The sequence below is a fragment of the Felis catus genome, chromosome B3 (assembly GCF_018350175.1).
Source record: "Felis catus isolate Fca126 chromosome B3, F.catus_Fca126_mat1.0, whole genome shotgun sequence".
Lineage (NCBI taxonomy): Eukaryota > Metazoa > Chordata > Mammalia > Carnivora > Felidae > Felis > Felis catus.
In genome coordinates this window covers 136,647,544-136,663,407 of record NC_058373.1, presented here as the reverse complement: position 1 = coordinate 136,663,407, position 15,864 = coordinate 136,647,544, and the positions used below count along the sequence as shown (strand labels likewise).

Genomic DNA, 15,864 nt, shown 5'->3' with positions numbered 1-15,864 from the left:
GCAAGATTCTTACCCCCACGGCAGAGTTAAAGTCACCACGCTGGGAGAGAAAAGTGGCTCGTCCCCACCCGCCCTGCTGCCACCGCTCTGGGCCTTTCAGGACAGCAGAGCCTAATTCCTAGAAAAGGAGTGGGGGAGGGCTGACTTTTGGGAGAGCCACTGCCAGCTTGTTCCAGAATGTTCCAGGGGCTGATGTGGTGTGGAAAATACTGCAGCTGTGCCTATGCCCCGCCAAGGCTGTCCCCCACAGCTGTGGGAACCTGGGCAAATCGTGCCTCCTCTCGGAGCCTCGCCTTGCCCCCCAGCCAGATGTGGATAAGGTAACACTTGCAGGCAGGACTTACCTCTGCCCTGAAGGAGAATGAGCCCCAGACAGCCCGCCATACTCTAGGGCAGAACCAGTTGTAGGAGACGGAGCTTCTGGCCGTGGCTGGTGGGAAATTCAGAGAGGGTCATTCAGAGAGGGAGAGGGGTTCAACCAGGGAAAGCTTCCCAGAGGAGGTGGCATCTAAGCCGAGATAATACAAGTGGGAAGCTGAAGCAGCCCCGTGAGAGCAACGGAGTCCAGGGCCAAAGGATGGATGGTATATTTAGGTGGATGCCACGCATGTCTGTCGTTGGAATTGGGCAGAAATTGGGGCCACCTTTGTGTTGGGAAGGTGGGAGCATCTTCCCCCTTCACGAACTCCCTGTCTGTTCTCCCCAGCATACCCTGCAGTCATCGACCAGCGCACCCTGCAGGAGGAAACGGCCCTTTACCTGGCGACGTGCAGGGGACACCTGGACTGCCTCCAATCCCTCCTCCAGGCTGGCGCCGAGCCTGACATCTCCAACAAGTCCCGAGAGACCCCGCTCTACAAAGGTGAGCCCCCCCCCACAGTGGGCTTCCCTGGGGAAGGGTCCAGAGGGCAGGTGGACAATTGGGAACATTGCTCCCGAAGTGCATAACTCCCTCCCTAGCCCCCCTTCTCCCCAGCCAGGGGTCTCCTGTGAAGGGCGGATGTCTACGGGCCACGCTACCCAAGTCCTCCTGTGGGCCCGGCACGCCGAGGAACGCTGAGGGCCCAGAAACAAAAAGCTATGATCGGTGCCCCAGCGCTCTCCCAGCCCAGTGGGCAGCGACACACAGACAACATAAACAGCCAGGCAACAAAGATCTCAGCATGATGCAACCGGGAGCATCAGGGAGGGCTCTAGCGTTGGGGGTGAGCACCCACAAAAGGGGGCGTCGGAGCTGAGCTGGAACAGGAGGCTGTGTCCAGCTGGACCAGCGGAGGGAACAGCATAGGCAGAGGCAAAGAGGTATGAAAGGAAATCTGTACCTCCGGGACATTTAAAACAAACCAGAAACCTAGCCTGGCTCATTCAGTACATCACCCGAGGACACTGGCATCTCTTGCAAAATCTGAATCATCGTAATAGCTGGTATTTACTGAGTGTTTACTCTGTGCCACGCACTGTTCTTCAGTTTAACCCTAATATCCGTCTACATAGGAGACGGGCATTACATGGGAGGTATCTCCGTGTTATAGATGAGGACCTAAGGCACAGAGACAGGAAATGAGGCACCCAGGATTTCACAGATGCTAGCAAGGGGCAGACCTGGGATTTAAACTCAGCAAGCTAGCTGCCTCACAGTTCATATGCTGAACTACGACATTATAAAGCGTCCAGTTCATGCCCACGGGCTTAAGCAATCAGGCTTGGGTCTTGCACATACAAATATGAGAGGGCCTTTACACTTTGAAAAACGACAGACATCCCTGCTTTCCCGTGTGACTGGTATCCAGTACCTGGAATATTCCACGGGAAGCAGGTGCCTGGCAGCTGGTAACTGGGTCCACTGTAGACCCAAGATGGGAGTGTTTCTCAGAAGTCGTGTCTCCTCGGGCACCAGAGCCATCACCTAGAGGCCGAGCTGCCCACAGGGAGCTTCCAGAGCACTGGGCAATTCTCAGCCGAGGCTTGGGTCCTGGCGCTGAGTGCACTTCTCCCACGCGCCAAGTACTGTGCTAGAGTGTTCCATGCACTCCCTCACCCAGTACTCTCGCAAGGTCCTCTCAGGAAGGTTTTATTATCTCTGGTTGACAGGCGAGAAAACCAAGGCTTCGAGAGGTGGGGAGCTTTGCCTGGGGTGCTGTTTGAAACACTACCCAGGAAGCCCCCTTTCTCTTCTTGCCCTCACCCCTGCCTGATTCGAAGAAGTGGTAAATTTAGACAAGAGCCCAGCAGCCTCCCTGGTGATAACCCTGGACCAGAGCCAACAGTGCATCTAGGTTCTAGAAAGCAATGAGGCTTGGGGCGCCAGGGTGGCTCAGTCCGTTAAACAACCAACTTGGGCTCAGGTCATGATCTCACGGTCTATGAGTCTGAGCCCCGTGTCAGGCTCTGTGCTGACAGCTGGGAGCCTGAAGCCTGCTTCGGATTCTGCGTCTCCTTCACTCTCTACCCCTCCCCCACTTGTGCTCTGTCTCTATCAAAAATAAATAAACATTAAAAAAAAAAATAGAAAGCAATGAGGCTTAAGAGGGAGGTGTGAGCAGGTCGAGAAGACTCGACAAGACTTTGTCTTGTACGCAGAAGACAGATTTTACCTCAGTTTAAGTGTGTAGCCTGAGGAAGGGCTTTGAGCGGGGCTTCTGGGACCCTCCACCTCTCCTGGCTCTGGTGATGTAGAGGACTGCAGCCTGTAGCGCTGGAGAGGGAGAGGAGTCAGGGACACCCTGGAACATTCCAAGGGACAGAGACGCTGGGCCTGATTGCCTGAGTTTGAATCCCTGTTCTGCCACTATCTGTGTGACCTTGGGCAAGTCGCTTAACATCTCTGTGCCTCATTTTCCTCCTCTGTTGGAAGGGGGATGATAGCACCACATCCTTTACAGGTGACTGGGAGAATTATATTGGAGGGGCCCAGAAAGTGCTTTGAACAGAGTGCCTGCCACCTAATCTGTGCTACATACACCAGCAACTATTACTGCTATGAGTAGGACTGTTATTTTAGGTGTGCATCCTGGGTAAAGTGCAGGGACTGGAACTCGGGACAGACCCAGTGGATGTCTGTTGACAGAACGTCTGGCAGACGAACGGGTGAATGGACAAATAAATGAATGAAGTCTCGGCCGGCCGGGTCCGGCCAGGGCCCTGCTGACCACCTCGCTTCTTTGTGCCTGGGCTGCAGCCTGTGAGCGCAAGAACGCGGAGGCGGTGAGGATGCTGGTGCAGTACAACGCGGACACCAATCACCGCTGCAACCGAGGCTGGACCGCTTTGCACGAGTCTGTTTCTCGCAACGACCTGGAGGTCATGGAGATCCTGGTGAGCAGAGGCGCCAAGGTGGAATCCAAGAACGCCTATGGCATCACCCCCTTGTTCGTGGCCGCCCAGAGCGGGCAGCTGGAGGCCCTGAGGTTCCTGGCCAAGTACGGTGAGTGCTAAGGGTCCCCGGGTCACGTAGCCCCCGAGGGGCAGCGCCGGGGAGGACCTCAGACGTCTAAGGGGAGGCAAGCTTAGGTCATACTCTGACCTGGGAATAGCATCCTCTTGGAGGCCTGTGTTGAGAAGGGGGAAGCTCGGTGGGAAGCGTGTTGAGATCCGCCAGCGACGCCTGCAACGAGGCACAGGCCCGGGCGGGAGGAATGGCGTGAAACACGTGCCGTCGCTAATCTAGCCCAACATCCTCATTTTACGAATGCGGAATCGGAGGCCCAGGAAGGGGAAGTGACTTATTTGCAGTCACGTAGCAAACCGGTGGTGGAACAAGCCAGACCCCGGGTCTCCTGACACTTCAACTACTCTTTCCACCCACATCACACCTCAAGGCCAGGAGGAACCTCAGACAGCATTTAGGTCACCTCCTCAGTGTACATGTGGCGAAACCAAGGACCAGGATGGGCAAGTGATTTGTCCAAGGTCTCGCCGCGAAGTAGTGGAGGAGTTGGGATTTGAACCCGGGTCTTGGCACTCTCTGCCCGGGGAAAATCTTCGTCACGTTATCGGGAGAAAATAAAACAATGTTGCCCGCATGGTGAACAGAAGACCCCGGGACAATGGGAGGCATTGTTCTGGCTAAAGGGTGTTGTCATTCCGTTCTTCCCCGAGAGAACCCCTTCGATTTCTTTTCTCTCTCTGTGGGAGGTGAACCTCCCTCCCTCCCGACAGAGAGGCCAGGAGCAAGCCAGACCCTCGGGCTGAGCTGAAGTAATTGGTTGAGGACCTTCTGTGTTAAGCGAGAGCACAGGATAGGCTAATGGGATTTTCTCCATAGCCGTACAAGGTGGAGAGTGTCCTCATCCCATTCAGTAGATAAGGAGACTGAGGCTCAGAGGGGTGAAATGGTTGGTCACATCAGAGCCTGGGTTCCAACCACACGCATTCGACTCCAAACTGCATGCTTCTTCACTTGGCCATGCTACCCCAGGCCTCGAGAATTACCATCGTGGGACTTTGCTTGGATAAACATCCACTCACTCAGCACGCGCCTGAGCAGTTGAGAAAACAAACCCAGGGCCCTTCCTTGCAGCCAGGGACAAATCTGGACCGACCCGCATGAGAACAAAGGAGCACGGGCAGGGTCCTGGGAGCCCAGGCAAGGAGGCTGGGCAAAGGGCAGGGTCCTCAGCCGGCAAGGGGAACCGGCCAACTCTGAACATCTGTCCAGCTCTCCTGCCGACAGTCTGAGTCAGGGTCTCGCTCCCTTTGTGGGCTGAGTCCATTTTTAAGGCCAAATATTTTTCTTGTGAGAGCGGGCGGCTTTGCTGGCGGGGTCCAGGCTTCCAGGGAGACTGACTTCAAGAGCTTGGACCCGTTCACTGGCTTTCCCTCAGGGTGGGGGGGTGGGGGGGCAGAACCAGCCTCTGTGCCCCAGCCCTTCCGTGCTGGAGAACTGGCCTTTGCTGAGTACCTTCTCTGTGCCCAGCACTGTGCAGGGAGATCGTCTTAGTTTGTTTGGGCCACTGTAACAGAATACCATACGCCGAGGGGCTTACAGCCTCAGGTGCTTATTAATTTCTCACGGTCCCAGAGGCTGGGAAGTCCAAGATCAAGGTGCCGGCAGATTCGGTGTCTGGTGAGAGCCTGTTCCTAGTTCACAGACGGCCACCTTCTCCCTGGGTCTTCACGTGGTGGAAGGCGCAAGGCAGCTCTTTGGGGTCTCCTTTGTAAGGGGACTAGTCCCACTCATGACAACTCCACCCTCGTCACCGGGGCACCTCCCAAAGGCCCCACCTCCTACCACCATCGCGCTGGGGATCAAGTTTCCACCTGGGAATTTTGAGGGGACACAAACATCCAGTCCATAGCAGGTAGTAACATGTTTTATCTTCTTAAAGCAACACTGACTGGTAGGCACTATTCTTCCTGGTCTACAGATGGGAAAAGTGTGGCCCCTAGGGGCTGCCCGAGGCCACAGGGCTTGCAAGCCCTGAAAAGAAACGGCAGCTAGTTCTTGTCTCTTTCCACCAGACCAGAAATCAGTTACCCAAATTGAAAAGTACCAGAAAGCCCGAGATAAGCAGAATGCCCAGGCAGAGCAGAGCTGTGGTTAACGGATGCTTTTGACTTCGGCCCTTACTGACACTTTCCTGCTGTCTCAGCTCTCTTTCCTTCCAGAATACGGAGGGACTGGTGAAGAGACCGTACCTCTTTGCTCAGAGAAACCCATGGGGCTCTGAGAAGGAGATGGGGAAGTTGCAAATGAGGCTGATAGGGTCTGTCCCCGAGTCCTTACCTCTCAGCAGGCTGTAGTGCCCTCTTCAGAGGGGACAGGAAGCAATCCCTCTCGTATTCCTTGCGGTGGAGGGCGGAGGAGGACAAATCCCAATTAAGGCGGTCCTTGGGGTCTTTCTTTATTAGGGGGCTCTGCACTCCTAGAGCTGGGTGGCTTCCTCAGAACAGGGTCTGGATGCTTTCACATGGAGCGAGGGGGAAGAGCATGGCCTCTGCCATCAGACCAGCTGCCGGGGCTTCCGCTGTCAGACCCCCCGGGGTTCAGGTTTGGGCTCCGCACTTATGACCCCGGCGGCCTGGGGCAAGTTGCGTGGGTCCTCTGTGCTCAGTGTCCTCGTCTGCAACACGCACGTAAGAGCTGTGACTGACTGCGTGGAGTGACGCCATGGATGCAAAGAGAGAGAGCTCCCCTACGGCAGGGTGCCTGGCGCGTAGTAAGTGCTCAGGAAATGCCGGCAGCAGCGAGGCAGCTGTTCATTTCCGAGAGCGCCCCCCCCCCCCCCCCCCAGTCTCAGGGTCGCAGAGTGGTTGTTACATGATCCAATGCGCCACGGCGGTTGGCACCGTGCTTGACAGTGACCGCCCTGGTCACTCCTTGATCCGCCTTCTCCTTGGCCAGGCGCCGACATCAACACGCAGGCCAGCGACTGCGCGTCCGCCCTCTACGAGGCTTGCAAGAACGAACACGAGGATGTGGTGGAGTTTCTGCTGTCGCAGGGCGCCGATGCCAACAAGGCCAACAAGGACGGCATGCTCCCGCTGCACATCGCCTCCAAGAAGGGCAACTACAGGTCAGCCCGGGCCCTGCCACCGACGCTCGCGGCTTCCCCGCCTCACCCACGCCGCTGGAGCGGGGGCCGCGAGCGTCCCGCCCACGGGACCAGGGGGGCTCAGGAGGGGTCAGGGTGGAGGGCGCCTTCCAGGTGGAAAGGAGGAGGCCTTCTTCACCCTCTGACTGCTGTTGACAATCCTTTTAACACATCTCCGGAGGTAGACGCCTTTACCTCCATTTCATCACACGAGGAAGCTAAGGCACAAAGAGGTCAAGTGACTTGCCCGAGGTCACACATCTTGCAGGCGGCGAGAACTGACCCGCTACAAAAGTCGCTTCTACGGGAATTGCACTCAGGGGGAAGGATAGGAGTCGGGGTCAAGGGATATTTCTGTTGGGCGTGCAGACGTAACCTCTGAGGGGGTGCCTGGCCGGCTCCGTCAGTAGAGCATCCAGCTCTTGAAATTAGGGTCAGGAGTTCAAGCCCCACGCCGGGCATGGAGCCTACTTAAAAAAATAAAAATGAAAAAGATAGCCTCTCAGGCCGTTAGCAAGCACGTAGGGGATACATCCAATAATCTGAATGGTGCCAATGATACAATAACACAGACAGTGCCAATGATAGTAGCTAGGCTTTATTGAGCACTTACTATCTGCTGCACACTTCAATTAAGATGAGAGAAGCTTAAGTTCTCCGGGAGTGATCTCCGGGGAGGGAAGACACACACACACGAACTCATGACATAATGGAAGAGTGTGGAGAGCTGGGCTCCACAGCAGCCCTGGAGGAGAGGGACTCAGGGGGCCCGGAGGCAGAGGTGCGCTAGAGCCGACTCGAACCCGCTCACGGGAGCCGACTGTGCACACGGGCAGCCGGAAATTGGCCATGGTGGGAATGTTTACACCACGGAAGTTGCTGGCCACAACATATCAGGGCCCCCTTTGCTCCCCATAGAGCCAGTTGTTAAACGTGCACCACCCCCAGCTGGTGGGGTCACAGAGGACTCTCCAAGGAGGCAAGAGACCCCCAGCTGCGTTTGAAGGACGCCGGGGCTCGGCAGTTGCCACTCAATTAGCATTTTCCAAACTTCGTTCACAGACTTCCTTCCTGATCTCAGGCATCTCTACCCTCATTGCTGAGTATTTTCTTCTGAAGACATGTTTACCGAAAATCTGTTTTCAGAAGGAAACATCCATCACACTACTAAATTGCTAAAGTTGCCAATTTACCACTTATTTAAAAAAAAAGCTTTTTACATAAAATTCCATCCCGTGTACCCCAGACGACACACTCTGGGAAACACAGCCTACCATCAGACAGAGAGAAGAGGGGAAAACACAGACTGTGTGCGTTGGTGGGGGTGTTGGCTGTGTTTGCTGAGGCAGAGGGAGAAGGGGGTGAGAGTGACATCCCAGAGAATGAAGTGGAGACGAAGAGACGGACCCCCACAGCCCGAGGCCCTGCTGTGCAGGCCGTCTGTACCTAAGGCCACCCAAAGATGCCCTCTCCACCCAATCTGCCCCCACAGAGGAGACCCTGCCTTCTCTGGACCACAGGGCAGGCTGCAAGTCACAGGGACCTGGGTTTGAATCCCTGCTGAAGCCACGGGGCATGTTTCTGAACCTCAGAAAGGTTTTCCTCTTCTGTAAAATAGTTACAGCTGCCTCATGGGGTTGCTGTTAGGACTAGTGCAATGGATATATGTGGCTTATGGAATGGAAATAAAGTGCCCAGCAGAGTGCCAGGCACACAGCAGGGACCCGGTAGGTCTGTGCTCACTCTCTCCCAGGTTGGAGGAGGCTTCAGTTTTTAGTGAAGCCAAGAGACAGGAGAAAGCACCAAGTCAGGCAGTGGTGACAGGCAAGACACGTTATTTCCCTTCTGCCCCGGGAAACAAACATGGTTTATCTTGGAGAGAGAGATCCCAAGAATGCAAGAGAAGGAAGGGGCTGGAATCTCCAGGCCCACGGGATCCCTGTACTGGCCTGTAGAGCACAGTCATTCTGGGCTATTTGTTAAATGACAAATCCCAGAACCACTAAACCAGAATCTTCGGGGGTGGGGGCGGGGGGGGGGGGGGGGGGGGTGGGTACTGCTAAGCCTCTACCTTTGAAAAGCTCCCTGAGCCGACCAGATACAGCCCATCTACACCTTTGAGGGAATCGCTGATCTCATACAACTCCTGATTTTGTAGAGGAGAGAGACGGGAAGTGGCTTGCCAGAGAGTGGCAGGGCGGGGACTGTCCCTTGGCATCCTTCGATCACACCCAGATGCCTCAAGTGGACCCCGATGTTGGCAGTCTGGCCCCAGCTGGAGGAGAGGTTGAAGGAGCACCTAAGGATGACTAGGGAGCAAGGCGGGTCCTCTCCGGAACCACCTATATGGACAGTTTGTGTTCCCCCCAAATCTGCTTCGGATTCATGACTCTCAGAGCGATTTCCCTGGTTACCCACCCTCCATTCCCAGGCCCCATTTCCCTCTGTTCCCCAAGACTGAGAGGGGCCAGGCCCCTTTGGAGGGCTGCCCAACAAAGGTTTAAAGCCGTGTTCCCAGCAGCTTCTGCCGCAGGGCCCATGGCCAGGCAAGTCCCGGGCACTTCACTCCTTGGGCATGCGGCATTAATGGCCCTCTCCGCGCTGACCTCCCATGAGCCGCTCAGGGATTTGATGTGACATTCCATGGGCATTCCGCTCTCAGCCACCTGCCAAAATGCCTTGCTCACCTATAGCATGGAAAGCAGCGCCCAGTAGCTGGTCTCTGTGCTCGCCAGATGATGCCATCTCTGTAGGACATTTAACCAGAGGCTTTATCTTCTATTTCATTTCCAGTTTAGCAAAGGCACCTTATGAGATTAAAGCTCAACACCAAAGATAGACTTAAAAAAAATTTTTGTTATGTTTTTGTATTTGAGAGAGAGGGACAGACCATGAGCGGGAAAGGGAGACACAAGATCCGAAGCAGGCTCCGGGCCCTGAGCTGTCGGCACAGAGCCCGACGCGGGGCTCGAACTCAAGGACGGTGAGGTCGTGACCTTAGCCAAAGTTGGACACTTAACCCACTGAGCCACCCAGGCGCCCCACCAAAGACAGATCTATTAAGAAATGGTTTGTGTTGGACAAGACCAGGTGCCCCAGACATCTTTCAAACTGAATGTAGAATAGCACTAAGACCAGAGATTCTCAGTCTTGGCTACATACTGGAGCCCCACCCACACCCCACTAAAGGGCTCTAAAAACCCTGATGTTTGGGCCTCACTCACCCCAGAGATTCTGATATAAGCCGGCTGGGCTGAGCCTTCAGGGTCTCTAAAAGTTGCCCAGACGATTTCACCGCACAGTGTGGGACAGAACCATTCTTTTAGGGTGCATTTTGTCGCTGGCATACAACTTACCTTTTGGGCCTCGCTTCTGATGCCCTTGTGTTTAACTATTCTTTCTCTTTTGCTTCTAATCTCTATCACCTTTGCAAGCCGCTTAAAACTTTTTTTTTTCTTTTTGGAAAAAGGGAGGATAGAGAACATGAAACACATTAAATTAAAAGGCAGATTATAAGGCACATTCACAAGCAAGTTAGTATCCCTATTAATTAAAAGGGAACTCTGGGGCTCCTCCCTAGACCTGCTGAATCAGGCCCTGGATGGCAGGGCCCAGAAGTCTGCATCGTGGGGATCCGCTGAGCTGTTCTGAGTCCTGATGGAGAGCTGGCGGTTTGCATCCCTGCTCCAGCTCCTAGTACCTCGGGACAAGAGGTACACATCCACCTAGAAGGGTCCCTCGCGGGCAAGAGTCCTGCTGTGCCCTTGGGAATGTCCACAGGCAGATTCCTCCACTGGTGGAGTCTTTTCTGGCTCAGCATGAGCATCACCTGGGCTCAGAGAAGAGGCAGTCTCTCCCCTCCAAAATACACACACACACACACACACACACACACGGCAGGGTCACCACAGTGCAGCCCGGTGGTTTTGGCAGCCGAGCCATCTGTGGGTGACTGGCTCCCTTGCGAAGGTCTAGTCTGCAATCAAATTACACCCAACGCTGACAAAGGTCACGCCACCGTGACCTTGTGACCCAGAATGCCCGCGTGCTGCGTGTGCAGGGCAAGTGGGCTGCAGTCACCACGGTGGTCAAGACACCAACGGCCACCGTTTATGGGGTCCCTACTACTCGAGTGATCTCATTTTATCCTGAAGACCAGCCTCAGGGAAAGGTATCAGCCAATTGCGTTTTGTAACCGGGGCAGAGGGATCCCACCTTGCTGGGTTGTTACGACGAGTGAATGCGATAAAGTCCTTAGCTCATACGGTCATTTCCAGGATAAATGAGGTCAGTGAGTAAAGTACCTTGAATGGTGCCTGGCACAGAGCAAATGCTCAGTAATATTATTTAGGAGGGTGGGGTGCTCCCAACAATTCACAGGGGCTCCCTAAAGGGCAGCTATCATCGTCACCATCGTCATCATCACTCTTGTCGTGATTAATTACCTCCCTGTTACACACGTGGTTCAGAGAGGTTGAGTGTGACAGGCCTGAGATGGCCCAGCACCGACAGACGACACCGGTGGTATAACCCAGGTCCACAGCCCCATGTGGGACCCCACACCGCCAGGGGCAGCTTGCTTTGACTCGAAGCTCTCTGCTCTGTTCCCTATCACTGGGCTAAAATTCAGGCAGGACACTGGAACCAGGGCAGCAGCCTTGAGGACACCAGAATCCTGGGTGGGGACCCGGGGCCTGGAGAAAAGACAGTGAGGCTGTCTGGGACAGAGAAAGTTGGACTCGTTTACTGGTGGGTCCTAGAAACAAGGCGGGGGGGGGGGCAGTTATTGTGACTGGGGTCCAAGGTCACCTGCCCAGCTGCTGCTCTAGGCCTCCTTGAAATAGCCCTGAGCTGGGTCTGGTCTGGTCTCAGGGCTTAAGCTGGTGGGTGTGGCTCTTGCCCCAGGGAAGGGAGAAGTGGGGGGGGGGGGGGCGCAGGGAACCTGGCCTCCCAGACACCAAAGGTTCTACTGGGCCGTGGTCAGCTTTGTTCCTCTTCATGAGGTACACTTTGAGCCCTGTGGCCCCAGGACCTGCCTGTGCGAGAAATAGAGAGACTCAGATCAATGGGGTCACCTCCTCATCCTCCAGCCCTCTGTCCCACAACACGGGCTGGGGCAAAGGAGTGATGATTTGTGGCAGGGCCACCAACGCGGCCACTCCCTGGGGCTGGGGGAGTGAGGCATCACGGAAAGGCCTGGCCTTGGGAATTCTGGACACCTACATTCTGCCCTGGCTTTGTCATCCGCCTCCAATCCAATCTCACCCTCTTCCTCACCCCATGCCCGGGGCCTCAGTTTCACCCCCTATAAAATGGGAGGGCTAGACAGGCTGATCTCCAGACCCCGTCCTGCAGGGCATATTAGTTACTCTGCGAAGTCCTACGGAAGCGTACATTAAGATGACTTTATTGTGTTATTAAGATGACGTTTCTGGGACTGTAGGCGACGCTGGTCATGTTCCCACATTCCTGCCGCTTTCCCCTGGTTGGGCAGGGCATTGCTGGAGGCCAGCTGTGACCTGCCGGGGATGCCAGCCCCATCTGGCCAGCGGCCCCAGGGCAGTCTCTTCTCGCTGTTCTTTCCCGGGCTCGGGCATGCCACGGCTGTTAGGGAGCATTTGTTGGTGATGGCTGTGGTCCAGGGCGAGGCCCCAGCCCTGCCTTTGACCAGCACCTCTACAGAGTGAGGTCAGGCCTCCTGCGCCTGCACAAATAGAAATTAGGAGGCAATTAGCCCCCCTGGGTGTGTGAATTTCCTTTTGAGGTTTTAGGGGCAGATTTTAGGCAAACACGGCGTCACTAACAATAATAATACTTTCCGCTGAGATCTTAGCAGGAGATCCCTGGCATGAGATTTCCAGGAAGCCGCAAAGCCAGCATGCCAGGAGGCTGAGAGGCATGGGAACAGGCCTGGTGGCACCTGCTTGCCTCACCGCGGCCACCTCCTTGGTGGCCACATGGGGCTGGGAAGGCACCTGTCAGCAAGGGTTGGATGGATTGGGGTCAGTGGCGGAAGCTTGTTCTTGCAGGTGGCAGTGGTCTAGGGGAAGAGAGTAATACAAGGGGTCAAGAGCCCCCAGAATTGCTTGACTACCTTTGATGAGTTGCCTCCTCTCTCTGAATCACATCTGTCAAAAGGAAGGTCACAGACCTCAGGCTATCCCACAGGGCTGCGGTGAAGGTAAACTGGGGCAGGCAAGTTAATGCGCGGTGAGGCCAAGCTCTGTGACCTATCAGCTGTCACCCTGCCTGCGACACAAGACGTACGGCAGGGGTCGAGAGTGTGGCCTGGGGAATCAGACTGCCTAGGTTCAAACCCTGGCTCCGTCACTGACTGGCTGTGTGTTCTTGTGCAAGTCACATACCCTCTCTGGGCTTCTGTTTCCTCATCTGTAAACTAAGATAGCACACGTACTAGCTCACAGGGCTACTGGGAAGATATAATAGATGAATGCAGATGAAATGTTAAGAGCAGTGTCTGATTCAGGAGAGAGCAAAGCCAGGGGTCACAGGAATCTCCAGCCTCAGCAGTACCTGACCAACCCTCTCCAGGCCACAGGCAAGGCAGACAGCCTGGGAGAGACTCGAGTTAGGCTTCAGGGAAAGAGGTGTTGAGACTCACAGGAGAGGGGAAGGGACTCTGTGGTCACCAAGGGCTGACCGGGGCCGAGCGCAGGAGTGGTCCACGCCAAATACATTCATCCGCTCCTGTCCCCCAGGACCTGGCGGCTCCACAGAGATGCAGGACGGCGCAGCCCTGGGGCAGGAAGGGGGTACATTTCTTGGTTTGCCTTTCCCGATATACGGCCTGGACAAGTCCGTCAACCTCTCTGAGCCTCCAGCTTTCTCATCAGCACAATGGGAATGATGAGACGGACTTTATGGGTTGTGGAAAAGATTAAACCAAAATGTGTTTGTAAATCCTTTAGTTGTCTCCTGGGACGCTGTGAGCTCTCGGATAGGACTGTCACTGTCCCCCTATTCCCCCGCCCCACCCAGGCAGGGCAGGTGCCAAACTTCTAGCTCCAAATTTCACTACGGGCTCCACTGCCTCCTGCATCAGGTCTGTGGGCCTTCCGGCCCATTCCTTCAGGGAATGAGTTGGGAATGGGGAACACTCTTCACCCTGAAATAAGTCAGCAGGAAATTCTTGAAACCACAGGCCAGTCGGCCTGAGGTCTTTCAGAACTAGGACTTCGGAGGCCATGGGCTCTGAGAGTGAAGCCTAGCTCCACCCCTTCCTGGTTCTGTGACTCCGGGAAGGTGGTCGAAGCTCTCGGAGCCTCAGTTTCCCTGATCTGCAAAGCGGGGATAGCCGCAGACCCGTCCTTCCCAAAGCGGTCATGGTGGGACCGGCTGGCTCCCCGGCGCCCCCCGCTGGTGGGCCACTGCCTCCTCACACGGTAGTCCCCAGCGGCCCGGCCTGGACCCTCGGCGCCCCCTGCCGGCCGGGCCGCCCCGTGACCCCCGGCTTGCCCGCCCCACCCGCAGGATCGTGCAGATGCTGCTGCCGGTGACCAGCCGCACGCGCGTGCGCCGGAGCGGCATCAGCCCGCTGCACCTGGCGGCCGAGCGCAACCACGACGCGGTGCTCGAGGCGCTGCTGGGCGCGCGCTTCGACGTGAACGCGCCGCTGGCGCCCGAGCGCGCGCGCCTCTACGAGGACCGCCGCAGCTCCGCGCTCTACTTCGCCGTGGTCAACAACAACGTGTACGCCACCGAGCTGCTGCTGCTCGCCGGCGCCGACCCCAACCGCGACGTCATCAGCCCCCTGCTCGTGGCCATCCGCCACGGCTGCCTGCGCACCATGCAGCTGCTGCTGGACCACGGCGCCAACATCGACGCCTACATCGCCACGCACCCCACCGCCTTCCCCGCCACCATCATGTTCGCCATGAAGTACCTGTCGCTGCTCAAGTTCCTCATGGACCTCGGCTGCGACGGCGAGCCCTGCTTCTCGTGCCTGTACGGCAACGGCCCGCACCCGCCCGTCCCGCCGCCCTCCAGCCGCTTCAGGGACGCGCCCGCCACCGATAAGGCGCCCGGCGCGGTGCAGGTAGGCGGGGGCGCGCTTCCCAGGCCCAGCACGCGCCAGGGTGGCCTGGTGGCGGATGCCCTTCGGAGCCCGGGGGGACGGGGTGGGGGGACGGGGGGGGGGGACGCATCGCGGTCCGCACACCCCGCAGGCCGTGGAACCCCGTGGCCGGCGTGCTTCAGAGGCAGCAGAGCTCAGTGGCTCCCGTGCACGGGTTGCGTCCTTTGTTTGCTCCCCGGTCTGGGGGGATTTAAGGAGACAACAGCGGAGCAGGGGAATGTGGGAGACTGAGGGGTTCATCACCCACAGCAAACCTGCGCCCGGAATATGATGTTGAATGACCCCGATGGGGATGGAGGTGAGAGCAGATTGGCTAAGAGCAGACGAGGTGCAAAGAGGGACCCAGAGGCAGGACGTGGCCGTGGTGGTGACTTAAAAAGTCCGAACTTGAAATGAAAAGGAGGTGAGAAACACCGTTCTCTTGGAGATCAATGTAGTGGTTAATGGGAATCATTGCAGGGCCACTTGCTGCGTGCAAAGAAGGTGATGTTCACGTTACCTTAATTCTCGTAAAAAAATAACCCTCCAGTTGTCATAGTCCCATTTTCCGGACAAGGAAGTTGAGGCTTAGAGAGGCGATGTCCCAGCTGCCCGCCTTCCGCTTGTGGCAGCAGAGGCTGTGTTGAGGAGAGGGGCGAGGGCCGGTAGAACTAGATCCTGCCACGGGCGTGCCCGGTGTCCGTCCTCGCATACACCCCTGCTCTCCCCGGCCTCGGGTCCCCCGACCGATGTGCTCACAGAGGCGCTGCCTTTGGTCCCGGGTGCCCCGGCCACAGTGTGCGATGTCTTCCAGTTCTGCGAGATCCTGTCTGCCCCGGAGATGAGCCGCTGGGCAGGGCCCATCATCGACGTCCTCCTGGACTACGTAGGCAACGTGCATCTCTGCTCGCGGCTAAAAGAGCACATCGACAGCTTCGAGGACTGGGCTGTCATCAAGGAGAAGGCAGGTAGGGGTCGTTGCTGCTGCTGCCGGCGGGGCACCCTGCCCGATTCAGGCCCAGGACTCGGGGCACGTGACTGTTACTGACATTTAACGAGCACCTACTATGTGGCAAGCTCTGTGCCGCGTGTCACATAGAGGGTCTCCAGGACTGTTCTGTGACTAGAAGACTGGCCCTCAGAGAGATGATGTCGTCATCTGAGCCAGGGTCTGCCCGCTAGTTGGTGGCATCTGGGATTCAAACCTAAGTTTGAGCAACCCCGGGGTCTCTTTGCCAAATCGAGCACGTTTTAAAT

General features: G+C 56.5%; 1 protein-coding gene across 2 annotated transcripts in view; it reads left to right on the top strand.

The window, feature by feature from the left end:
* The window catches only part of ASB2 (ankyrin repeat and SOCS box containing 2), a 28,758-nt gene that overhangs the window by 10,279 nt on the left and 2,615 nt on the right, over nucleotides 1–15,864 (top strand). For both annotated transcript variants that reach the window (XM_023255984.2, XM_023255987.2), the window contains exons 4-8: nucleotides 707–862; nucleotides 3,179–3,424; nucleotides 6,344–6,515; nucleotides 14,025–14,589; nucleotides 15,422–15,575. In XM_023255984.2, coding sequence (XP_023111752.1) covers nucleotides 707–862; nucleotides 3,179–3,424; nucleotides 6,344–6,515; nucleotides 14,025–14,589; nucleotides 15,422–15,575 — 1,293 coding nt within the window. The remainder of the gene's footprint in view (nucleotides 1–706; nucleotides 863–3,178; nucleotides 3,425–6,343; nucleotides 6,516–14,024; nucleotides 14,590–15,421; nucleotides 15,576–15,864) is intronic.